Source organism: Porites lutea, chromosome 2 (assembly GCF_958299795.1).
Source record: "Porites lutea chromosome 2, jaPorLute2.1, whole genome shotgun sequence".
NCBI classification, from domain to species: domain Eukaryota; kingdom Metazoa; phylum Cnidaria; class Anthozoa; order Scleractinia; family Poritidae; genus Porites; species Porites lutea.
In genome coordinates this window covers 38106657-38133232 of record NC_133202.1, presented here as the reverse complement: position 1 = coordinate 38133232, position 26576 = coordinate 38106657, and the positions used below count along the sequence as shown (strand labels likewise).

At 38.7% G+C, this 26576-nt stretch overlaps 3 protein-coding genes across 3 annotated transcripts in view; 1 reads left to right on the top strand and 2 right to left on the bottom strand.

Annotated features, from left to right (window-relative positions):
- Positions 1–753: 753 nt before the first annotated feature.
- Positions 754–10323, bottom strand: LOC140926970 (uncharacterized). Its single transcript, XM_073376638.1, has 5 exons — positions 10281–10323; positions 8685–8801; positions 4470–4939; positions 2708–2838; positions 754–2172 (listed from the first exon to the last, which is right to left on the bottom strand). The coding sequence occupies exons 3-5, from the start codon at positions 4905–4907 to the stop codon at positions 2112–2114; spliced, it is 630 nt and encodes a 209-aa protein (XP_073232739.1). The 5' UTR covers positions 4908–4939; positions 8685–8801; positions 10281–10323; the 3' UTR covers positions 754–2111.
- Positions 10324–10466: 143 nt separating this feature from the next.
- LOC140926158 (uncharacterized) lies at positions 10467–24916 on the top strand. The gene is made up of 7 exons (XM_073375945.1): positions 10467–10580; positions 17315–17437; positions 17631–17684; positions 17774–17848; positions 19936–20031; positions 21398–21493; positions 21891–24916. The coding sequence occupies exons 2-7, from the start codon at positions 17332–17334 to the stop codon at positions 24914–24916; spliced, it is 3453 nt and encodes a 1150-aa protein (XP_073232046.1). The 5' UTR covers positions 10467–10580; positions 17315–17331.
- Positions 24375–26576, bottom strand: part of LOC140928551 (xanthine dehydrogenase/oxidase-like) — a 37158-nt gene continuing 34956 nt past the window's right edge. Inside the window, exon 41 of the mRNA XM_073378306.1 lies at positions 24375–26471. Coding sequence (XP_073234407.1) covers positions 26404–26471 — 68 coding nt within the window. The 3' untranslated portion in view covers positions 24375–26403. The remainder of the gene's footprint in view (positions 26472–26576) is intronic.

Genomic DNA, 26576 nt, shown 5'->3' with positions numbered 1-26576 from the left:
GTCGAACCTACTTTTGTTGCTTTCCTTTAGCACTCGTAAACACATTTCCACGGCCTTTCTTACCTATTCTTTCAAATTTCTTTAAAGTACAGTGAACTTAAAACCACCCAGAATGCCTTTCGGGATTGTCGCGTGCACTTTTTCCGACAACCTTTCTCGAAATAGCTGTATACTAAAAGTAACTATTGCATCCTGTTCCATTCTCCCCAGGCCGCAGTCTCGGCTTTTGAGCCGGAAACCATGTAGTTTCCTTCGCAGCCGCTCGAGCCAGAGTCACGTAATGCTCCCTGGGAATACGCGACTGTCGAGATTGGGGTGGGTCATCACTAGTAAAATTCAGACATAATAAAGGGTAGGGATTTCACTAATTGAAGTATATGAAAGGTGAGGGAGTCTGTGATTGCGGTCTAGGTAGTAGGTACTCGTTACTATGTATGTAAGAGAGGTATCATTTTGTCAATAAAAGGTATACAAAACGGGTACCTTTTCTGTCAAAAATGGTGTATAAAACGGTAAGGGGTTAGACTTTGGGCGGAGCCTTCCTCGATGAAATCTTTTTGACTAAACCCCGACCCCCCCCCCCCTCCCCTCCGAGCGCCCAACTTTTCAGAGAAACGTTGACAGTGACACCGAGTCGATCGTTGTTAAGTCAATCGGGAAGTCAGTAATGAAGTCATTCGGTTTGTCTCTGCAACCTACAGGCTTGTATACCTGGCAGTTTAAGTGAAATTAAATTAAGTTCAAAGAACCAACTCAAATAAAGGATAACCTTTATTTTCCTTCTACGAGCTAATACAAACTATTAATCACATTAAGAAACTGTCAAGGTGTCTATAACATGCAGTTATACACATGCAGTTCTAATGAACACAGTTCTAAAGCACACTCCCTTACAAAGGTTGAAAACTCTGAAAATTTCAACTTCTGAAAGTGTCTGTTATTTTCACATGTTATAGTATTAAACGTTTAATTGTGCGTTTGTTGTCTTGGTGAAAACCAGTTTGGATCTCCGCCTGACAAACTAATAAAGACAATATTAGAAAAAACGCTGAAACTTTTTATGGTTGACTCTTTTTATGGTTAGCCTTTAAACAAGGTCATAAGCCATGTCAAAATGATTGCCCGTTCTTATTCAGATTTATACAGTGATCGAATAGAAACAAGCTCTGTTGCAGTAAGTTATTGTTTCGTAAATAAGACAGGTTATTGAAGTAAGACTGCTCAAATCAAGTTATTTATCGAGCCTTTTTTCCATCAAGTTGTTAGGTTGAAGCCGCCATAAACTGAAAAAGATTCAAGTAGGTTATCTCCAAACAGTTCGCCGTTACCCCTCTGTAAACGACCACAAAACACCACAATTTTCGTTTTTAAAGCTCTATACTTGGTGCCCCTTGTAAACGACCGGGACAGATCCATTGCTTTTTATCGCTAGTAACCACTTGTCAAGAGGTCCGATCTATGTTTTCGCAGTTAATGTTACTATCACTACCTAGAGTAAGTGACAGAATGATACTGCACGTATTGTAACTTCCAAAATATTGTATTCGATAAATTGTCTTTGAAGTGTTCGGTACCTATTCCTTGGAGAGACCCTTTAGTGAAGGTTTGCGCTTTGGTTGGTCGCTTACGGAGGTTTCGACTGTTTTTGGATGTCATTAATCTTTGCTTCTTGCTGAGTGGACATGCTTTGTAAAAAGAGGAGGCATCATCTAAATATTCGAGTTTCCTAGGCCTACTGATCAAGATGCGCAGAACGGAAGCCCGAATCGAGTAAGCTCTCCATTTGTAGCAAGCGAAGCGAGCCGCGAGCCGCGCGTGAATTTTTGCGACTTCCCAAATAACAAATGGAGAGCTTGCTCGCAGGCTGGCGGAACGGAATGCACCATCTGCTTGGAAATATTTCTCTATTTTATGTTTTAGAGTTATTAGGCAGCATTTTCCCCGTTCTTTTTCTCTTTTTTACTCAGCCAAGACAACAGTGAAGCAACACCGCTGATAACATACAACAGTACGGTTTTTCAACAGCTCGTCCGCAGTCTCCCTTCCATAAAACGACTGTCCCGCTATAACTGCTGACGCAACATAAGAGCAACCACCGCAAAAGGTAACACCTAATACCATGATTTGTATGATGTCGCCTTGACTGCATTGGAAATCGCCTTTCTGAAAAAACTGGCAGAGTAGGAAAGTTAACAGAACGACAGAAACGCACACTATGAGTAAAACCGTTAGTCCCCACACTGGATTTATCATAATGCCGATCACCAGCCAACAAAAATGATAGGATGTAAAGATTAAACAAAATGTTAATATGAAGACTTTTTTCGAAGGGCATTTTTTTAGGCAAGTTAATATCACACCTTCCAAAATAAGGATCCCAATAGCTACGTAAACATCAATTGGGGCATTTCCTGATATAGAAAATTTGAATATAAAGCCTAATATTGTAATTTCTGCACAAAGAAATAAACAACATACGCAAACTACTGAGCTTATCAGGGGCTCCGTAATATTTTTTCCCGGGCCAGCGGGAGTGGGAGCCTGGGGAACAAGTGGTCCCATTTCAATGTCGTTTCCTGAAACTTGCCCCGTCCCGGCGGATGAGGTTGCAGTTGGACTTTGGGGACAAGGTGATCTCTGTTCTATCACATCTAGAATAATTTCTGCTAAAAAAGGACCAGCCCAGAATGAAAAAATAAAAGCGCACCATAAAATTGCTCTTATGTACGAACTTCGCGGTCCTGTAGCCAGTATGTCTGTTTCATGTCCCTCTATAACGCACTCTGCAGCGTTTAGTCTTGGATCCCGTATTCCTGGACTTACGGCCAGATCTTGAAGCTGAGGAAAAGAAACATGTTTAATGTAATCAATATTCGCATAATGCAATAGACACCGGACTGGGATCAGTCTATATTGCCACTTTTTTAATAGTTAATGCTACAATAAAATGTTCAACGCCCAGTTTAAAGTTAAGGTGACTCGACCCAGTTTTTTTGGGGGGGTACCATCCTACTTTGAAGCTCTCTGGTATCCCCACCTTTACTTTTATCGTAAGTCTAACACATAGAATGGATAATATATAGATCAATCTACAATATAACATAAACTTTTTGGCGATGGGAGTAAATGTCACGTGGTTATAATGCCACGCCCCTTTGAGGTCTGAGTCGAAAATCTGCTGGTATCCCCACCTTTACTTTTATCGTAAGTCTAACACATAGAATGGATAATATATAGATCAATCTACAATATAACATAAACTTTTTGGCGATGGGAGTAAATGTCACGTGGTTATAATGCCACGCCCCTTTGAGGTCTGAGTCGAAAATCTGCTGTTGCCGGAATTTTTTCGTGAAAATCTCTCGGCTACACATAGTGCGCATTAGTGCCTTGCGCTGAAGTCAGCCAAGCGTGGTCATTGCACGCGTGCTGAACAAGAATGCAGTATAATGACAGACTAGAAACAATAGACAACTCCCAAAGCACAAACTCAGCCAAAACGCTAAAAATCTTCAATGTTTACTCAAGTTTGGGCTTATAGAAGATAATGTCACAGTTTTTCAATGACCATGAAATTCAGAGTCCGGGTAGTTAGTTAATCAATTGTGGCCCTGAAACAATTTGAAGGAAAAAAAACTACGAATTTTTAAGAAAATGCTTTTTTCGTGAGAAGGACTCTTAAACGCTGACAAACGTCAACAAATAGCGAAAACTATAATTTCTATATGTTTGCTTTGCTCGAAATCGCGCGCATTTACAAGGCCCTAAAGCGTTTTGCTGACTTGCAAGGACCCATCTGTTATAACGATGCCCAAAATAAAGAGATGAATCTCATAGTTTATTAGATATAATCCGTGTAAAGTTTGCTTATCATTTTCGCATAAATTATGACCTCAATTTGGAAACCGCTGAATTTCTCGAATTGGGTCTTTGCGATTTTGGTGAAACTCTGTTCAGCGCAAGGCACTAATGCGCACTATGTGCAGCCGAGAGATTTTCACGAAAAAATTCCGGCAACAGCAGATTTTCGACTCAGACCTCAAAGGGGCGTGGCATTATAACCACGTGACATTTACTCCGATCGCCAAAATTTTTATGTTATATTGTAGATTGATCTATATGTTATCCATTCTATGTGTTAAACTTACGATAAAAGTAAAGGTGGGGATACCAGAGAGCTTCAAAGTAGGATGGTACCCCCCCAAAAAAACTGGGTCGAGTCACCTTAAACAAACATTTATGGTCATTTTCTGGACCTTAGTGGCTTCTATAGCAACACTGATACTCTGCAATAAAAACACCCTTATTTTCAGTTTAAGTACTTGGCTCCAAAATGTTAGAATTGCGTGTAAGAGTACGAATTCTTTATGACCCCGATTATTCCTCTTTTAATTGTATAATCTCGGTTTCTCTGTAACTCCTGTAGTTAGTGTAAACTATAAGGGAATAGTAGGTGTACAGTTTCGTACCGCAGCGAGGACACCTTTCATGAGGTCTTTCTGCTCCTTGCAATTGGTCGATGCCATATTTCTACAGAAATCCGGGATGCAGATTTTCAGCTCTTGTGTGCGTGGTGCAACAAGAATTGAGCCAAGCGACAAGAGTTGGAGGACTTCAGGAGGAATAGCAACATATAAACAGTTTAAACTCCAAGTGTAATTTGCCACTGATGTTTCATTGTGTGTGATGAACTCTACTTTAACTACAAGTGATGACGGCATCATTGCTGGATACAGCGCAGATTCAATGTTGAAACTGTTCTCCTCTGATGCTAGGGATTTATAAATGTCAGCATAGCTGTCAATGCAAGAATTAAGCTTGGGGCAATGCCTGGTCGCAATTGCTTGGGTGTGTTGGGCAAAACCAATGAACACAGCTTGAAGAAAGAGAAGGTAGATTATCCGCATGATAAGCTCTTACCAATGGGCTACAATTTCCCCTATTAAGAAATGCAAAATTGAGAATTGTTTTAGATGACGGATGTATTCATGTAAGGAAAACTGGTTTGGTTGTTTTGTTGGAATACGAGAATTTTCCTCCCTTTTGTATGAAGGAATTTCAGTAATACGCAGCAAGCAAGCAAGCCCGGAGGCTTCGTTACTGTTGGGGAACGAGAGAGAGAGTGAAGCTGCGGAGACAATGAAAGCTCCGGCACGAAAGTCTGCTCATACCTAGCAAGAAGTACCCTCCCAAGGGGACGGGGCAGCCTACTCCATAAAGTTTTAAACAGTGAGGCTCCGCCCCGAGATCCAACCCCTTACCCTCTCATATACCATTTTTGACAGATTTGGTTTCCCCTTTTCACTACCACTGAAAAATAATGGTGCCTTTTCACATATGTACTAACAGGAAGTCTTCTTGCCATGCTACATGTGGCATTTATTATATTAAAAGAGGATCTCAGTGGGATTATAACCGTCAGCCGTCAAACGGCCTAAAATTTAACTTAAACCGTCAAAAATGCAAATTGACATTAACCATAAAAAAGTTTCAAGGCATTTCAAACCTTGCTTTTCTTTCAGTTTTAAGTATTTCAGCTGATCTTCATGGACTTCTCGCTTCTGAAGAATCTCTAACTGAAACTAGAAAACCAGTTCCTATGAGCTCAGAAACCGACTTAATTCTTTTAGACATTTCGAGACTTTCCTTGTCAAAATGAATTTTCTTTCTAGCCCTTTTAATCTGAGTAACAGGCCTGTCTTAGGGGTAAGGGGAGAGGAAGTTTTAGATGACGGAGCGGGGCAGGGGAATAGAGACTTAAGAGTGATTTTCTGTAAAATTCGAATTTCGGCCTGACACGGTACCTCATCGATTTCGCTGATTTTTGGCATGTAGTCTTGGAATGGTGTCCTAAATACTCAATGCATATTCTAAGGTTCGAATTCTCTTTGGTTTCAAAGATACAGGAATGACAGTTTTGACGAGGCCTCGAGGCGCCGCCATGTTGGTGAACTGAAGGAAGTTTACAATAATTAATTCTAGCCTTATCTTTAAAATAACTTAATCGTGACGCATACAGTTGAAAAGAACTATCCTTCCTCCTTTCATTTACCTACTCTAATCTGAAAATGGTCAAGCCTGAGCTACGAACGGCTATAACTTCTCACAGCACTTTTTCGGTACAATATCGTACGGGGACGGGGGGGGGGGGGGGGGGGGGGGCGGGAGGCTGCAGCCCCCTTCCCAAATTTTGGGTAACTCAGATTTTTTGGCAGCAAGAGAAATTTGGGCAAAGCCAGTTTTTAAAGATTTATGACATCACATCCGGTTGCAGAGTTGCTGCTCTGTTTTCGCGCGAGACACAAAGATGGACGCCCGATGCTATTTGGTTTCCCGGTTATTTTTACCTACAGGCTAACGGAATTATGTATCTTGAATGCCGAGAATGTTGGGAAGGTATCTAGCCGGCCATTCAAGCAAATGTCATGACCAAACAAAGAAGATTTAGTATTGTTTTAACGATAAATATCATGCAGCTGCGGGGAATATCATGGCGAGTCTTGCGATGTTTCAAAACGAGTGACGTTAACGTTTTGCGGCTGTTGCGGCCTGTGATTTAGAGAAGTCATAAATCAAAATATAATTTCCTGAGCGGAATAGAATGGGGAAAACTTCTGTGGCCACAGTTGAAAGTGTTCACCGCTGGAATAAATATAGAAAAATATAGGAATTTGCTCAATTTATAGGACTTTATAGGAGAGGTCTGACAAAATACGATTTTATAGGATGAAATAGAAATATAGATCTCGCTTGACACCCTCCAATGAACTAAGTCGATGGTAAATTCCGAGAGTAACAAATAACTCACCCCTTTTTACATTTATGTAAGGGTCAAATAGTTTACAAAAAATAATCTATAAATAAATAGCGCGTTTTAATAACCCCTCAAAGTAAACCCCAACCCATGTATTTACTTTTCTAAATACAGTATGTAACTTTCCTTTTCTTGGTTCTGTAATGCGATATTTCGGCGTCACCACGCAAATATATAGACGCTCCCGGTGTCACAGTGATATGTGTATCCCCGTGATATGTGTATCCCCGCACACATATCCCTAGTGATATGTGTATCCCTCCACTGAATATGGCTGCCAGTGAAATGTGTATCCCCCACCCTCCACCCCTCCAAACAAGTGTTGGTTTTATTTCTGTTGTTTTTGTGAATTTTGCGAATCATCGTCAAAGGGACAACAAATGATTCAAGATTACGAGCAACACAATCGACAAAAAAGCAACGATTCGAGACAAAATAATCGCAAAGCTGTCTCTGGCGAGTTTACTTCTTCGTGGGCCGCAATGTTGATGTAAACATTCGTTCTTGCTCCTCTCCTTATCCAACGTGATTATAATTCATATGTGACTAGTCGCGTTAAATAAGTATGACTGACAAAATTTCATTCAGCAAGGGATAAGTCGAAAAGTAAAAAAATAGAGAGGGGATACACATATCTCTGCGCTGGTCCGGTGATATGTGTCAGTCCCCCCCGTGCAAGCACCATAATAATCCACCTTTTAAGTTGTTTGATTCCTGTAAACCTAGTTTTATTACTAGTTGTTCTGATAGATTATATGGGCGATATTTCCTTTAGCAAGAGATGAAAAACAGGGGATACACATATCTCTGCGCTGGGTCAGTGATATGTGTATCCCTTCTGCGAGCGCCACGATATTCCACCTTTGCATGTTGTTTGATTCCTGTCTTAACCCTAGTTGTGTTACTAGTTATGTTAGACGATATCAACGACATTTCCTTTAGCAAGAGAAGATATTTCCTTATTGTGTCGTGGATGAGCATCAGTGTTTATTGTATCCCCACCCGGGATACACATATCACTAGGGATATGTGTGCGGGGATACACATATCACGGGGACATACATATCACTGTGACACCGGCGTTCTTTTTGCTAGAGCTGCTAAGATTTTCGCGTCCCCTTCTTATCTATGGTGTAATTTCGAATTGGCCACTTGACCTTTGAAGTACCAGTGAAATGAAAGTGCTGCTTTTTGTGTGTGTGTGTGTGTTTACCACTCGGTACTGTCGTATACGACCACGTAAATTATATATTAGGGCCATTTATACGAGGAAAAATAAGACGCGTCTTAAATAAGACGCGAACTGTACCATTTATACGAGCATGTCTTATCTAATAAGACGCGTCTTATTTTAGACGAAATGTGCCGTTTAGACGGAAAGTTCGCGTCTTATTTTTCCTCGTATAAATGGCCCTATTGTTGCACGTGCATCGATATGGATTCTCAAACTAAAAAAAAAACTTTCCTGAAATTGGTAGGATATTGTTAGTTTCGGTGGCAAGCACGCGAAAGGAGAATTCCTGACTGCAAACGTCTCTACATACATATAGAATATATTAATACATAGATATATTTTTTTTTTGCCGAACGCAAGATCACTGGTTGTAGGTATGGGTTCTTATAGCCCCGCCTTCAAACAAGGGAAAACGCATTCGCACAGTTCAGTTGCAACAGTAGAAATAATATAACATTTACTCCCACACAGTGGGAGTAAAAACAACTAGGCTAACTTTGTAAGGCGTTTGACCTCTGATCATTTAATCTGCTTTTCTATTCGGTCAGGCAATTACTAAGCAAGTATAAAGGTAGGCGTGAAGAATTACGTACGGAAAACCACTAAAAAATAGAACAACAACAAAAACTTACTTACCTATCGGTCCTGCTTCAGTAGGAGTTACTCTCTCTTGGCTTGATCCGACAACTGTAAGAACTACATCTGAAGTGTGCACTTGTCCAAGCAACTAAGTAAAAAAGGACGCTAGCCCCGCTTTTAAATTCGCGTGGTGACGCCAAAATATCGCATTACAGAACTCACCGAAATAAAGTTAAACATTGTAACTAAGGTGGAAAACAGTGGCAAAGCAAAAGGATAGTGCTACAATATATATGATATCTTGACCTTTACTTAAAAAATAAAGAAACCAATCGGGAAATTATGTTGCCTTTGACCATACTCTTGACCGTCAAAAAGACGGATAGATATAATTAGCATATAGAACATTTTCACTATTTGCTACTATTTTCAACATTTTGCATCATTGCGATACTGGTGGGCGTAAGTTCATTCTACAAGGAAAACAGAAATGAAATCCCCACGCTCGTTTTAAAGGCTGAAACGTTTTCAAGGTCAATTCTACACTGAAGTCTTACTCTTAGTGCTTAGACACATCATTTTCCTGTAGAGTTATGAAAAAGATAGCAAACAAATTTAATCAGGAAGAACTAAGCATAATCATTTTTTTGAGTGATGTTAACAGGAATGTCTAAACCTCGCAAAAAATCAAAGGCCCAGCCTTTTAAAATTTTCAATCCGTCTATCCTTGGCGTCCGTAGCAAAAAACAACAGAAATCAGTTTCAATGCGCCTAAATATAGTCATAAATAAAAGAACTGGAAAATTATTTTTGGAATTCAATTGATGTAAAGACAAGTTTTAGCCTTTTTTAAAAGATAGCAATTAGCGTGACATAACTCCTTTCATTCACGCACTTGTGACTGATATCTCGCCCCTATGTAAATTGCCCCTATATGCAAGGTAACGTTACCAACCTTAGTGATACAATCTGCCTTTTTATACTGTTTTTCGCAGCAGAGCTATCGCTTATATTACAGAGGCTAATTATGATTTAGTGACAGAAACTCTATTATCGATTGTAATTTTGGCAACACCTGGCGAGTATTCGGTATAAAGCTTACTGACAAAACACTCTTCCATTCGTTACTTTTGTTTCTGCTTCGTTACTTTTTTAGTAAATTTGCCCAATTTTTTTATTAACGAACTCGATTTAACTACAAACAATGAGTATTCAGGCAGAGTGGCAAGCTTCTATGCGATGTGGTAAGAGAGATATACGCCTTTGAATTTCTGTTAATTTTGCGGGTGTAAAAAATTCAAAAAGTATACCCACCAAAAGTTTAATCGATCGTTGCGAAAACGTTATTGATTTCGAAGTAGTTTCTAAAAATACATTAAAGAGGGATAGTTCTTTCAATGTGTATCGGCAAAGGAAGATTAGCTTTAATTTAAAGACAGTGTTATAGCCGAAGACTCAAAAACATCTTCTATTAACCAAGCTTAACCAAGTATGACCATGAAGACGCTTCGTTTCTTTATAACGGACATAATCAGAAACTGATTAGCAAGAATCATAAAACAGGAAGTAGAGTTTTCACTCATCAAATTCCACCGCCTATCTGTGAGAGGAATGTTATTCTAGCAAGCATTATTCACAGTTGCGAGAGTGTACCTGCATTATGTGGTTGCATAAAGCTTCACTAGACCATACCTACAGAAAATCGAAGTTTCACTGAAATTCCACCCGCTCAAGCAGAGGATCGTGAATCGCGTGACTGTCTTGTTTCACAAATTTGCGTCACCAATGACGTATTTGGTTCCGATCCAAATACGGTGATCAAGCATTTTTGCGGTCTGTGCTGGTTCATGAAACTGCCCACGCAAGCGTTTTTAGGGGAGTTCATTTTACATCACTGGGAGGCTATTCATGATGTAGAGGTAGTGGTTGAAGTATTTTCTAAATTTAAGAAAGGTAAGCTGAACTGTAGAACGTAACCTATGAAACATCTTTTATTATAGATTCGCTGTTTGAGGGTGGACCTAGCTAAAACAGGTGTACTCTTCTCGCAGTTGTAAGTTTGGTTTTGGCAGAGCGTGGTGGCCATGATCACCTCAAATTCAGATCAGACCGTTTTTGGTATTGTTAGGTTCAAGTCTCTGTGTTGATGGCCTTTTATTTGAGAAAGTGCTGTAGTGAAGTTATTATGTCCTACTTCCCTGTTCCAGTCATGACAGCTGGGAGTTGCCTTTGTTGTCGAGGATGACCATTTTCTTTTCCTTGTTGGTCTTGGAAGGTTCTTGACAGTGACATATCCCATAATTTTTTTTTTATTCATCTTGTAAAGCTCATAATCTTTCCAAACTGCTGAAACGCAGCAAGGAAAATTTAGGGCCCTACAATATATGAATTTGCTTTATCCATAGCTTAATAAAAAATTATTCACAGGATATCTTCAGGTGGCTCTGAGGAATTAGCAAAAAGGAGCAAATCATTCAATTTATATAGTTTCTTGGTTGATTTACAAGGGTTTGTGTATTGTATCTTGTGCAAAGTCAAGTTTAGAGTAAGAATAAACTAACTTAATGGCAGCACAATGACCCTGAGTAAGACTTCTGACATCAATTTTGACACTGGATTCTCTGGATGGCTAAGACATGACAGACATATTGATTGACGAAATGGATATTCCACTATTTATAAACTCTCTTGATAATTATTGTTATGTAAAGCTTCAGTTAGTTTTGTTGAGCTTGTTGCAGTTATGAGAATAAACACCTCTCACTTTTAAACACCTCCTATCTTTTAGATTCTCCCTCATGAACCCCCCAAAATAAAAAAAAATGCCCTGGGCGATCTATTAGATCATTTACAGTCATTTATGCATACATGCCAACTCTCCCAGATGTGGCACCGCGGATCTCCTGCTCTTCCATACAGGTCACCATATCTCTCAGATAAAATCATCAAAACGATGATTGTGATTTTTGATAGTATGCTCTTCATGTAAGGCTTCATATAATGTCCTAAGCCATTCCAGGATTCACACTGTCTTGGAAAGTCCTTGAATTTTAGGGGAAGTCCTTGAAAAGTCCTTGAATTTTCTTCAACTTTGAATGCATTAGCCTGGAAAGAGTTTTTTGATGTTTTTGTTTGTCTAAGACCGAATATAAATCATAGCTCAGAGAATTTAAAGGTTATTTACATTAAGACTGCTTTATGTTTTGTGCATTAATTAACTATCAATTAACGACAAGTGAACTGAAAAATGTAGAGAAGTTGGTGAAGCAAACAGTTAAAGCCTTAAAGTCTTATTAGAATGGACTGGGAATGTGCATTTTTGTACAGTCTGTGAAATCATATTCCTAGTAAGTTGTCCTTGAAAATCTAATGTAGTCCTTGACAACTCCTTGAAAAATGGTTGCAATTTTTTGTATGAACCCTGCATTCCCATTGGGGGCTGGATCAATTTGTTGGGAGGGGGGATAGGGCTGGGTTTGTGAAAATGAGAGAGTCTCCAGGTTTAAGATCTCCAGAAGTTGGCATCTCCATTTACAGTACAGACTGTCCAACCATTCCGATTTCGCTGGGATTCTCCCGATTTTGCTTGAAAATCCTGAATTTAGACCAACATGCAATCAGGATGGGAAAAATCCCAATTTTGACATCTGTTTTGATTTTTTCAAATGAATTCTTATGATATTTATACAAGAACACAATATAACAGAGTATACTAGCTTATACTTATAACTGAAACTGATATGCAGAAAACTTTATAAACCGAACAAAATATAAAATTAATTTGAGTACTTGTACACAAAGCATTGTGAATAAAAATAAGCATATAAATTACAATTGATTTCGTGAACATTTTAGTCAAAAATTGTTCTCTCAGATCACTAGAAATGGCATTTCAGTGGATCAAGATTTCAAATTTTTCTGGAGGAGCATTCCCCCAGGTCTCCTCTGGCGGCTCTCCCCTTCAGCACTTGCGTGAAACCTTGCTAATAAAAATATCCTGATTTTACTTACATGTACTCAAAAGGTTGGACAGTATGATAGTACCTAAAACCGTGTATCAAATTGAAGAGTATTGAACTGCCTAATATATCTTACAATTGTATTAAACCAACAATTTCTCAAAACTTCAGTGTTGATTTTTTTATGGCTTTTCAAATTATTAATAATTACTGTGACTGTCTGAATCAACCTCACATTTTCATTCCTTTAAATGTTTTTGTTGTTTTTAAAAATAATTCTTGTTCTGTAACTTTTCATTGTAATCCAAAAATATTGACAAAACCTGGACAGGTTTTTTTTGTTTTAGCTGGCTTAATGACGTTAGAGGCAAGAAAAAATCAATTGCATCAATTAAAATAACTGCAAAAAGATCAGCAGTGTAGCCATTAAATAAGCTGTAATTTGATATAGGGTTAGGTATCTGCAGTTTAACTGGAATGGGTGACATCAGTTATACTGCACAGACTAGACTAAGTTCATAAGCCTGGAGGAGGTGCACTAGACTCAAGCGAGGAGTTGTCGTGCATACGCTGTATCTGCCCTCTGAGCTTTCCCTAGCTACGGCTTAAAATACAAGTTCGAAACTTTAAATCATTTGTTGTCTGCACGTCCTATAGATTCATTTGAATTTCTTGCTCCTTTAGCAATAAGATTTAAAAAATATTCCTATTTTTATTCTTGCTGATTTCTATTGCAATATGCCTTGACCAGATGAAAAGGAGGCAAAAGTGCTTCATGATTTATGTGATTCCTTTAATCTCACATAGGCTATAAACAAGCCTACATGTATATACTAGAATAACTCGACAGTTCTCCAAGTCCCTTATTGTCGTTATTATTACTAACAATTCAAACTTAATTGATAAAAAAAATTAAGCACATTATCCCACACTCAATTAAAGCAACCATACAACTCAATAAATTGCTCTGCACTTGAAAATTCCGGGCTGCAGGTTTGCAGCTGGATCGTAACCGCATTCATGAGCAGGCTGTTTGATTTTTTGATTCATTGTTTAATTTCTCCAACCGAAGTAAAAAGTTGATTTAATCTGTCAGCGATAGTTTTATCATCATTGCTGTGAAACCGACACACTCCCCAATTTCTCTGGGATACATGATCTTATTGTCTTCCACATCACATTAGTGTCATTTGAATTTTGTGATAATACATGTACATTCTTGGATGAAATTCCCTTCAGCCTTTCTACATGAAGCTCTCAGTTTGAAAGTTTTGTAGCCAGACCATGGCCGGGCGGCAGGATCATTTGTTTGCGTAGCTAACTTCTGCCAATGATCTCTTGTTTTCATTAATTAAGGCAATATATATATTATATTGATGAATGGAGTTGGCCGTGTTCAGACTTTAAGAGTTTTCAGAGGCACATGTTGATCTAAAATCTGAGTAAATGGGGTATTGTAATAATATACATGTAGTTTATCCTCCACATAATCAAAAGTGTCTAGAATGAACCAGGGAGCATTGGAAATGTCCTTGAGGTAGACATCTTTGTTGTAATAGACCTTTGTCATGTGGTGGCCTTTTTGTCTCAGGAGATTTAAAAAGCTTTGTTGATGCATGGCTAGCCTTGTTCTCTCTATGAGGCTAGCCATGCATATTAAAAAAAACAATTATTAAAGCTTTTTAAATCTCCTGAGACAAAATGGCTGCCGCATGGCAAAGATCTATTCTTGAAGCTATATCTTGTGGTGATGTATACAGGTTGGGACAAGATTTTTTTTAGCAGAGTTCATTGTTCAGATGTTGAAAAGATTGTATCATCATTGTCTAGAAACAAAGGGTCAGGTCTTGACAAGATACCAACTCGTGTGATCAAGGACTTTGTACCAGTGTAATTATAATTATTCCTTCTATTGCTGCTATTATAAATTCTTCTTTTACCACCAGCACCTGTATCCTAGAAGTGTCACCAATCTTGAAAGAGGGTGGTTTTGAAGAACCAGGGAACAATAGGCCAATTTCTTTGTTGCCTATCTTATCTAAAGTGTGCGAAAAGGTGGCAAGCGAGTGGCGGTGGAACAGAGCAGAAAAAAAGTGGCACTCCACTGAAACTTCTCTTATCGTCTCTATGGACACAATACTTGAGGTAGTTGACAAGAGAAAGCTAACAGCTATTGTTTATCTGGATATCATGAGCAAAGTGTTCAATAGCATCAATCACAACATTTTATTGCAAAAACTAAAAGCCATTTGGCTGGCCCGGCATCAGTGGTCTCCTGGTTTAACGGCTAATTGTCTCAAAGATGTCAAGTGGTTTGCATTAATGCTGCCTTGTCTGACACTCTACCTGTGGGGTGTGGAGTGTCACAAAGTAGCGTACTTGCATGGAACCCTCTTATTCAGTATCTACGTAAACAACATACCATCAGTCATTGAGACATGCTCAACCGTGTGCTACCTTGATGACAAGAAAGAAATTCTCTCCTTTATGAGGGTTGTCCATAGCCTGAATTTCATCCGATTACTTCAAGTGGTTATTACTCCCTCAGTAGCGTCTGAATCGACCGGCCGTTAATGCCGTCCAGTGACGTCACTACTCCTTGACCTTTGCTTTAATTCATGCAAAATGTAAAACACGATTTTCAAGTGGCAAAACGAAAAATATCGTTTGGAAATGTCTGCATGATACAGAATTGCTTTATTTTTTTCGATCGTAATTCATGTTTAGCGTTCAAACTATCAACTGCATGCAGTACAACTCTGAACCGGTCAGTGTACTATATTCTATAATCAACTCGGTCGCAATCACGCAATGAAATACACACACAGGAAACACTCAGTTCAAAAGCACAATGATTTGCTTTAATTGAAAAGAAGCTATTTGGTCCTTAACGAAGAAAAAAAAACACGAAAACAAGAAAGATACGCTAACAGAATCATTACCCTTGACGGTGAAAATAGCAAGAAGGTCGAATTATAACACTGATCTCAGAAAACTTCGCGTAAACAAAATCACCGGCCGCCGAAACCACAAAGTGGCTCTAAATGAAAAACCTACCGACTGATCCACAATGATTCTTCATTCGCACTTCTGTTTCGATGACAAGGGCAATTTTGCTGTTTAAGATAAAGATTAAGCTTATCGAAATGTTTGAACTACATGAAAGAATGCCAGGGATGCGATCGGCTGAATATCAAGAGACAATCCCGCTAAAATTTTTCATTATTATACAAAATTATGCAAATGTTTAGACAATCAACCAATCAAAATCACTACCCGGTTTTCTGGTAGTGAGTGAGTCACTGGACGACATTAACGGCTGGTCGATTCAGACGTTGTTGAGAGGAGAAAACGACTCCAAGCAATCGGCTGAATTTCAGGCTAGGTTGTCCAATACTCCCACAAATTTATGCATAGCATAATGTATTTCATTGTATTTATAATACTGTACAAAAGCATAACAAAAAAGAACAAAGCAAAACAATGAGAAATTTAACGATGCCATGCATAAATTTGGAGTATTGGACAAGTATGTCCTTTACAGTAGACTAGGAATCTCATGCTACTGAGGATATAAATTTATGATAACCTAACTACCACGAATCCATGATTGGTGTTTGAGAACTATCTCCTCATTGTTTTCGGCAGTCGACAGATGATTTTGTAAACCACTGAACTTTAAAGTTTTCATTCCTGGGCAAGGAACCTTCACCTATGGACTCTGTTTAGGACTTAGGGAGGGGTGATATTTGATCCTATACCCTGACATTTGATTCCCATATCTCAGCTGTCACTGCTTCTAATGCATTTATAAGCTAGCTCAGATAAATTGCACAAAACACACTTTTAATTCAGACCTTCTCGCGATTTTAATCAACGCGCTTGTTTTCAGTAAAATTTTTACTGCTCATCAGCGATCTGACAGAAATATATGTAAATTGGAACACGTACAGATAATAATTATTGTCGCCCAGATAATAAGTGGAGCCAAAAAATTTGATCACATTTTTCCAGTTCTCTGAGAATTGTGCTGTTTACCTGTAAGACAGCATTATTATATCGAGGGGACACTCAGTTTTTGCATTAAAATACATGGATGATGGTTTTAATGTGTCAACATCCAAGCTAGTTACCAGGGACCATGTCTTTGGCCATGTAGCACGTAATTCACAACCAATAAATATTCCTTTATTTAAAGCATCTGCTGGTCAGCGATCATTTGTTGTCAGTTTGTGCACCGGCAAAGCCTAGATAAAGACCTCAAATTAAGTAAGGCATAAAACTAAAGACAAATATTGGTACGAAATTTCTTGATCCTTATACAAGCATTTTAATGTAGGTTTTAACATTTTATTGTACCATAGGAGTTTTTGACCAAAACTTAGGTACTTTTTCCCCTCCTTTTCAGTTAGATATATATTTCTTAAAACCGTTATGATACAGTACACCTTTGTCTTGTATCACTAAAAAGGGGAGTGTACAATGAACTTCTTACTTCTTACTTATTGCACAATTTATTGAGACCTGCCTGAAGTTATCTGGAAACCATAGTAATGTTTATAAGGGAAGTAAACAGTATTCGGTCCTCAAGGAGCCAATTACAGTTTATTTTAAGGTTTCCACGGCAACTTTGCAAAAAATTTCATTGGAGCATTAGCTTGAATATAATATTGCAAAAAATTTACTAGGGGTTTATTACATTAATGTTTTCTGATGATTAAATTGAAGCTTGGTTAAGTTGCTGAATGGAAGATCGTCACCCTAAGAAGCAAGTAAATACTCTTGGGAAGCAAATAAGAAGAAGCGCATCCAATATCTTCCAAAAATGGAGAAAGGAACCAAAAACATCAGGTATCAATAATGTTGTTTAACTGTTCTCTAATCAGCAGCCTGCTGTTGTACCTATTTGCTGCTTTGCAATGTCTTACTCTATTTTCCATTTGACTTATTTCATCGTTTACAAGCATAATTAAGCAACTCACACCCAAGACAGTGTATAAAAATTTAATATTTATTAATAGAGTGTTTGTTCTTATAACTAAAGGTCAATCTGGTGGAGTTGGGCAAGCTGGTACAAGCGCAGTTAGTTTTGATACTGGTGAGCATAGTATCAAATATTAACTTCTGCCAAAGTGGCCTGTAATGTTCACACATGGTTCAATTAAGACTGTTTATTTATTCTTGAAGGTTCTGAGCAGAAAGTAGAGAGTGTTATTTCTGATGATCATGGAACGTCAGCTGGTGCAAGCTGCCTTGATCAAGGTACATTAATTGTTTAGTTAAACATTTTAGAGAAGAGAAGTAATGATGTCACAAATTAAATCGGTGAAATTATGGGATTGGTTAGCACAAATTTGTCAGAAAGAACAAATCATTATTTTACATCATATATAGAGGAGAGTAGTGATGATGTCACAAAAACTAAATTTGTGAAATTTTGGGATTGGTTAGCATCAAGAAATTAAAGAACAACTTGAAAAATGTTGACTTGCTAAAAATCATCCTGTTGGTGCAAATTGATCCAAGCCATTGAAAATTTCAGTTTTTGTGACTTCACACTTCTTAGCTCTTCTCTACATGTATTGCTGATACTGATCAGTGGCGAATCGAGACCTTCAGAAAAGGGGGGGGGGGGGGGCGCAGTCTGGAAAAAAAGTTATCATGCGGGCCTCTGATTGATCTAAAAATAGGGTGGCCTCCCCTGGATCGGTTACTGCTGATAGATGCCACCCAATATTAATTGCAACAGTGATATATCCAATAAAATGAGTTAACGGGTCAAAGCAAGTCAAGTTGCAAATCTTGAGAAACTGTCACATGTGTAGCTTTAGGAACAAGATGTTTCAAAACCCTTTTTTATATTGGGGAATTATTTAAGATTAGTTGTCCAGTCATGTAATCCCAAGAATTAAACCTTGATTTATTATTTTGTTGTTAAATGTAATTGTTGATATCTATCTGGAGGATTTGAGCTGGATACAAGCCTTTGTTTTGCTGCAGTTGAGTCTGAGTCGGGGGGGGGGGGGGTACTTCTTATAAGAGGCTAATAGGGATGATATGTGCCTCTGGATGGGGTCACATTTTCACGACTGGATTGACTAGAATTGGGTCGCATTTTCGACAGAGTTACTAGAAAGGGCTCACATAATCATTTTCTGATTTTTGGGGTAAGAAAGTTCTTCACGTTTATAGTTAGCAAATGTACCAGAATGTTTGTACTGTAGGTGAAAAGTAAAGTGTTTCAGGGGCATAGCCAGGATTTTTCAAAGGGGGGGTCACAGAGGCTACTCACCCGCTGCTCTCTCTCGTGTATCACCGGGCTCAGTCGTATTATCGCGGCATAAAGGCCCATATTAATTCATTATTTATGATGACCTATTTAAACGATTTATAAGGTATATACAGAAATAGACAGTGACTAAACTTGGATCACGAAAATTAAATACATGCCCAAAAGGTGCTAAGATGGGGTCTATAACTGGCCATAGAATAGACTATAATGGGGTAGGGGCTCTGAGAGGCCAGTGGGACATACCCAGCAAAAATTAACACAAGTACTCTCCCCCCCCCCCCCCCAATCTACCCTCGGGAGTTGATCAGTAGGGCCTTTTACATATTTTTGTATAGCCATGCTGTAGCTTATCCACATACAGTGAAACCTGTATTAAGCGGATACCGTGTTAAGCGGACACCCTCTATTAAGTGGACAGTAGCTGAAGTCCCAAAATTTATTTCCCTTATTTACTTTAAATGAAACCTTTATTAAGTGGACCTCTATTAGGTGGACGCGGACACCTAAAAAGTACCTGAAATAGTCTTTTCTATTGTAACCAATGTGTATTAAACGGACACTTGTAATCAAATTCCACCACCCAACATGCGGGACACCAAAAAGGGGGAAAGATTACCTTGAATTGCCACCCACAACTTTTTCGATTTTTAAATTAAAAAACGTGACTTGACAAACTTATTTGATAAGTTTCAAAGTACAGTATTGTTTTCTTTTTCGCTTTGTTTGTGTAGAGCTTGTTTCACTCATCTGATTTCTTCAAATTTGAGTTGCAATCTATGTTTGTGGTACTATGATCAATTGGTCCACTTTGATAAAGAAATTTATGCAAACATATATCGTGAAAGTCTCTGGGAGTATTCTTAACATAATTTCCACTGTTCATTTGAATGGCATACGTATTTGACATGTATATGACGCTATCTATCGAAACTTGTATTAGGTGGATACCCTGTATTAAGCGGACACTACAGCATTCCCGGGGGTGTCCGCTTAATAGAGGTTTCACCTGTAGTTTGTTTTGAAAAACAAATATATTGTTACTTTATCATTCTTTAAGGTTCTGAGAAGGAATTGGAACTGCGTGTTGCAACTGATGACGTGGAAGCATCACTTGGTAACATGCATATATGTCAAAGCAGCCATGTTGATCAAGGTAGAACTTTCAATGTTACTGACATTTTATCAAGCTATTTCAAGTTAAAAAATTTCAGTTTTGAAAGGAAACATTGCTCGTGAAATAATGAGTTTTTTGCGAAAGAGTAAAAAAAAATCATTAATTTTGACATCAGTGGCTTGTCACTTACCCTAGCTTTGAAACAGAAGCTTGGGACAAACTTTCCTTTTAGATAATAAATTAATGTTTGCGTCCCTCATAGCTAGAGGGCGCATTTCCTCTCCCCTGATTTCCATTTTTCATATTTAGTAAATTTTAAGCTACTGCCACATGCAGACAATCTGCATTTTCTTCCAACTGAGGGAATCCCCTTATAATTGAAAAGAGGCCCTACTTCATCCTTTCTTGTTTCAAAGCTGTGCCATTTTCGGAAAGCATTCTTTCTATAAGGTACGCTGGAGCTAAATTGGGGAAACAATCTCCCTTTTGAGGCCAGAATTAGTCCATCTCGTCATTCTTAATAAAGAATTTTGACCAAAATTCCCCCCCCCACCCCCTAAAATATTAGATCATGTTCACCGCAGCACTTAATAAGTATCATTTATTTTTAGCGAAGCCCTCTCGCGCGCAAAGCGCCCTCTGTAGGGCCGTAGTAGTCACATGACCGTCTTTACGTCCGCCTTTTCGTGTAAGCCAGGGAAAAGTGTCGAATTCAAGCACCCGCGTGTTTTGGCGGTAAATGGCCACCTGCCCTTTAGAGAGAAAAAGCAAAGACAACAAAGAAGAGTCTTCTTTTCTACAAAATTTCGGTTATATCTAACTTCCATTGTTCCATTAGTTACAGGCATTTTTTCCCCAAAAATAAATGGTCCACTGTACGTAATGTTATAAGCGCAGATTTGAGAGATTTCTTTGTAGTAGTTTCAAGTTTATGTTTTGTTTGATTGCATTTATAAGTGCAACAACGAGAGCTTCGCCTTAAGCCTTGGCTAAATCTGTATAATATTTTAGATGCAGATCCCATTTGTTTGTAGCTTGGTTCAAACGTCGAATTTCACATGTGCTGACTTCAATGCAATGTTCCCGCTCAGTTACATCAGATTTGGCAAGTGTGAAATGCGACGTTGGAACCGGCTTCAAGATTTATTCCTTAGCTTAGAAGGAAATTGAATTTCAGGTGTCCCTTATTAGTAAAGGCGACAACCGACTTTTCCTTCAGCGACGTCTTTACCCACACCAAAAGAGGTCAGTTTATCATCGTCTTGTGGTTTTTGTTTTCCTTGGAGGCAACGGTTGGGAATTAAATCCTCGCGCTTTTCAAATGTATCGGCTGAAGTATTTTAGAATTTTGACGGACCATTTTTGATCATTTTTTGGTAATATTTTGTTGTTAATAACTTTGTAGCTCCAAGTGGCCTTGATCAAGACTCAAGTAGGTGGAATGACACTGGAGCAGAGAGTGGAGCATCAGGTCCAAGGCTCCCAGTTCCTCATGAAAACGGTATTGTTATGGTTAACAGAACTTTTAAGTAAATAAATAAATTATTTATTATTAAAAGATCTATATTGATGAAACGTCTTTCGCATACGACCTGGAATTCATCATTTTTATTATTCTATCGCCACAGAAGCACGCTAGCATTTTCTTACCAATTACGCTGGTACTCAATTTTTAGAAAGTTTGGAAGCCGCATTTCGCGAAGATTTAGATTTTAGGAGCACAAATCATGCAAAGCACAGTATAATATTCGGGATTTCCTCATTTGTGTAAACACATAAAACTGAGACCGAACTAATTATAAGAGACCGACAGGCAAAGTTCGATGCTCTTATTGTACCCCCAAGAACTTTTTGAAAGATAAATATTAATTAATATTTTGCCTTTTTTTCTCAATTAGAGCCATGTTCCGTACACGGCGGTTTCGATGTAAAAACCTGCCGAAGTAAATTAGCTGAGTATTACAAGGACTCAGCAACTGTGCCCACATCCGTCTGGTCCACGTTAGATCCTGTTGACATCCATGAAATCTACACCAGATTGTCGTGGGTAAAGCAGGAACAACATGCAGCTGGGCCATCACAAACCGAGCTGAATCATTACTGCGATCTTTTCACTGCGAACAAGAGCGATACGTTTCCCAAAAGAATACTCGTGCAAGGACAAACGGGAATTGGGAAAACCACGTTTGTTAAGAAGCTTGCTCTAGACTGGGCTCAACTCAATCTGGACGATAAAAAGGGTTATGACGAAACGGCCGTTGCCTTGAAGAAGTTCGAACTTCTCGTTGCCGTTAATCTGAAAGAAGTATCAAAACATCAAAGCCTCAAAGATGTTTTAAGCTGTTCCAACATTTTTGCCGAGGAGGATAAATCCATGACAGACGACCTTCTCAAATATATCACAGACAACCAGGATAAAGTTTTACTTGTGTTCGATGGCTACGACGAGTATCGATGCGGATGCGACTCTGACATCTTCAAGATATTCAAAGGTGACAAATTGAGAGATTGTTGCGTACTGATAACCAGTAGAATTTCCAAAGCGGATGACTTGCGAGAAAGGAGAGTCCTAAAACTCCTTCGTGCTGAGATTGTTGGCTTTAGCCACTATGACATTTTGTCTTACATGAAGAGAAAGCTTGGAAGCGAAGAAGATGCAGTAAATCTATCCGCTCATTTGCGTGGGAAAGACCTGTTAGCTCTAGCAAAAAGTCCATTACTTCTCTTATTTTTATGCATTCTGTGGAAAAAAGGTAACCTGGAGAACTGGCCCAAAACAAAAACAGATTTGTATGTGCAGATGGTCCAGTGCGTTTTAGATCACAATCAAGCGAAACATTCTGCATTTGCTTCTTGTGACTTTTCTGAGGTAGCAGATTTCAAGGAGATCCTTTGTGACATCGGAAAGGTGGCGTTAAAGTGTCTTTTCACCGACGATCACGTGTTTGATTACAAACAGCTGCCTCCTTCCATTTTCTGCGAAGAAAGTTCTTTTATTGGCTTACTTCAAGTAACGAAGCACATAGGAAACAGAAGACCAGCAGGAATGGTTTCCTTTATACACAAGAGTATTCAAGAATTTCTTTCAGCATGGTTCATCACCTATAGATGGATTATCCCTGAAGGAAATCTTGGTCCATTTGAAAAGCACGCTCGCACCTTAGAGGGTTGTATTGCCTTAGAGAACGTTCTCATGTTTGTATGTGGCTTATCTGACCAAGGAGCCGCGAAAGTTTTCGAGCATTTGGAGTTGGTGAGGATGTCTGATCCTTCACTGGATTTAACCGCAACTGTACCAGATGTAGAGGAAACAGACAAACCGTTATCCGAGGTCACTGAGAGGCATCGCACTTTCTTCAGATTGGTTTGGAACTCGTTTGAAGAAGTTCAGTCAAAAGGTGAATTATTGTCAAGGAACTGTTTCAATTGCGTTGGTGGTGTCTTCCTTGATGGAAACTTTCCTTTTGAGCTGTTTCAGTTAAAGGATTGCAATTCTTGTCTGTCTACAGACTGGTCTATTCATTTCGAGTTCACTTCCAAGGTACGTAGGGATTTTTTTCCCTACGAGCATCACTCTCTACTCAGGCTTGAAACACTCGAACGTCTAAAGAATGTAAATACTGAAATTCCGAAAATGTGTGACTTTGTTAAAAGGTTCTTGGATTTTAATTGTTATTTTTTATCAGCATATGTTTCATGTGGATTCACCGCTATTCTTAGTTATAATTCTGGCAAAGTACGTTTTTTTATTAGAGATTTGCACCTGCTTTGTTTGAAACATGCCAAGGTATTTATTGAGGCGAGTGGAATTACTACTGTAACCAACTTTTCGACGTTGCGTTCAGGGTTATTTAGTCTGAAATTTCCAACAAGCTTACGAGTTTTGCACCTGCTTTGTTCCACACATGCCAAGGTATTTATTGAGGCGAATGGAATTACTTCTGTAACCAACTTTTCGACGTTGCGTTCAGGGTTATTTAGTCTGAAATTTCTAACAAGCTTACGAGTTTATGACTACTTTTCTGACAATTGTGACGCCGAAGAGCTTCTGGCACTGATACGAAACTGTAACAAAAGTTTAAACAGTATTGTACTTCGTAACATAATAGAGCCTGATTTTGATTGGATGGTTCGTCTCCTACAAGAAATTCCTACGCTAACAGAGAAGTGCTCGTGGGAGATAGGAAAATTGTATGAAGAACCTTGGTGTATTGAACACTTTGGACGTTTTTTGTCATGTCATGTGCTGACACCAAAGGGAGCGGAACAACTTACCTCTCTGCTGCCACATTTTAGAAACACGATCACTCTCTGTCTTGACGTAGAACATTGCTCGTCATCGGCGGCGGCAAAGTTAGTTGAAAGTATCACACACGAGCAACTTCAGCACCTGGTACTCGATGAGCTCAGTATGACACCACACCTTGCTGCAGCGCTTGGTAGATCACTGCCCACTTTGACATCGTTACGATTACTTAGATTAACAGGGGCGACAGAGCAAAGCAGTGAGGAGGTCGTAGATGTTAAGCTATCATTCAGTTTTGACAAACTAGAGGAACTTTCTTTAGGTTCTTTTAGCATGAGAAAGAACTTTGCAACATTCATAGAAAGCCTTCAATTTTCTCCCAACTTGTCGGTATTAGAACTACGGGAGCTGAATCTTGATGGAAATGACGTGTATTCTCTACTGGAAAGTGTTTCACGCCATAATCCCACACTGATTAAATTAAACCTGCACGGTAATCCATTGGGTGATTCAGTAACGTCTATTATGCCGTTCATCAGGAATCTACCAAGCCTTCGAGAGCTATGGATTAATCAGGAAGATTGTTCCGAAGAAGGCCGGAGAAATCTCTTGCACATTCAGCAAGCAAAAAGTGGACTCTTAATCCAACCATGGTATAGTTCCGAAGAAGGCTGGTGACATCGCTTACTCATTCAGCAAGCAAAACGAAGACTTTTAATCAAACCATGGTATAGTACTTTAGGTGACTCTGACTACGGACAATTTCCTACTGGATAGAGCAATGATACAAATGGTACAAAACAACAGCAAAAATATCTATAATTTGAATATTAGAACTTTGACCCAATGCACTAATTGTTATTTTTTATTCCTATCCATTCAACGTTTAACTATTATTTTTACGAAAGACTAATATTTATTTGTAAACAAATTAGTGCAGATACAAACACTCATCCTCGTTCCCGTCCCTTGGAGCAAGTAGACGGGAATAAGAGAGAGACTGGGAATGAGGGTGACAAAACTTGGTAAAAAAGAAAGAAAATAACCTTTAAAAAGGCAGGATCATTTCGCTAAGGAAGGCCTGAGTTATATTACGTAAGGATAGATGCTCCTTAGTTTCTAGAATAATAATCAAGTTGTACAAACAACTCTACCTTTTGGTTACGCATTTCATGGCTGACGTGCTTATGTGTTTAAATTAGAAGCAGGAATTATGGCAGTAAATCGGATACAACTAAAGCGAATTACCTTGTTAATCATTCTTATCAAGAGGGACAGGAAAGGATCTCCCTCAAACTCAGTCGTCTCGACCACTAAGAAAATCTTTGGACTGAGTTATGCCATTGTGACTCGGAAAAATCGCACAAATCGTACCGATGGTATTCCATCAGAGTATTCCATGTAAGAATTCAGTTTCGTACATGAAAGAAGTGCTTGTTTATAATTTTAACATACTTTTTACGACAAGAAATCCCGCCACACTGACACTTTATTTGTAATGGATATCATACAAATATTCCTAGTCGTTTCTGTACCTAATGAAAAACTCACAGCGCTAAGGGCTATATCGACATTGTGAAGTATTCAAGCATAATTATGAATACTGGCCTGGTCACAGCTGCGAACTGTTATAACCAAGCTGGAAATTGTTAATGGTAGTTTCGGTCGATTTTCAATTCGGTTATTACAGTTTGCGGCTGTATTAAATATGACCACTTTTTCTCCAGAATTATTTTTTTCTGTCAAACTAGCATATTTCAGCTTTCTTAGTCCGCCAAGTTACTTTATTCAACAGTGATAGCCTTTGTTAACATGCAACTTTTGTCCTTGCGGGTTTGCGTTTTTTGTTTTGTTTGTTTCTGTGTTTGTTTTCCCTGGAAACGTATGTTTTGTTAGACAAGCTTTCCTTCTCTCAAGATCTTGTTTACCGCTGCTGCCTTCCAAATCTACAACGTATACACTTTAGAAAATCTGTGGAAAATTTCACTGCTATAACATTAATGTAACTCCGTCGGTCATACCATATGTATCTAGCAAAAGTTTGGCATCACGAGAGTAATAATAATGTAGAATCAGAAGCGACACTGGTTATCCTCTTTTGATTTTAACAACGAGAACGTTTAGTCGTAAGCAGTCGAAACTCCTCGCTATAAGTGGCAGTTTTCTCACAACGTGAACTGACTGGACTCCACAAGGCACGCTAACTGAGTATCCTCGATCGTGCTGGGCGCGTCTGTGAAGAAAAAAAGAACATGCTGTTCATGAAAAGCTCATTCGGGAAAGTTATACAGCATACCCACCAATCAATAATGGTAATGTTTTCTACCGCTGTTAAACC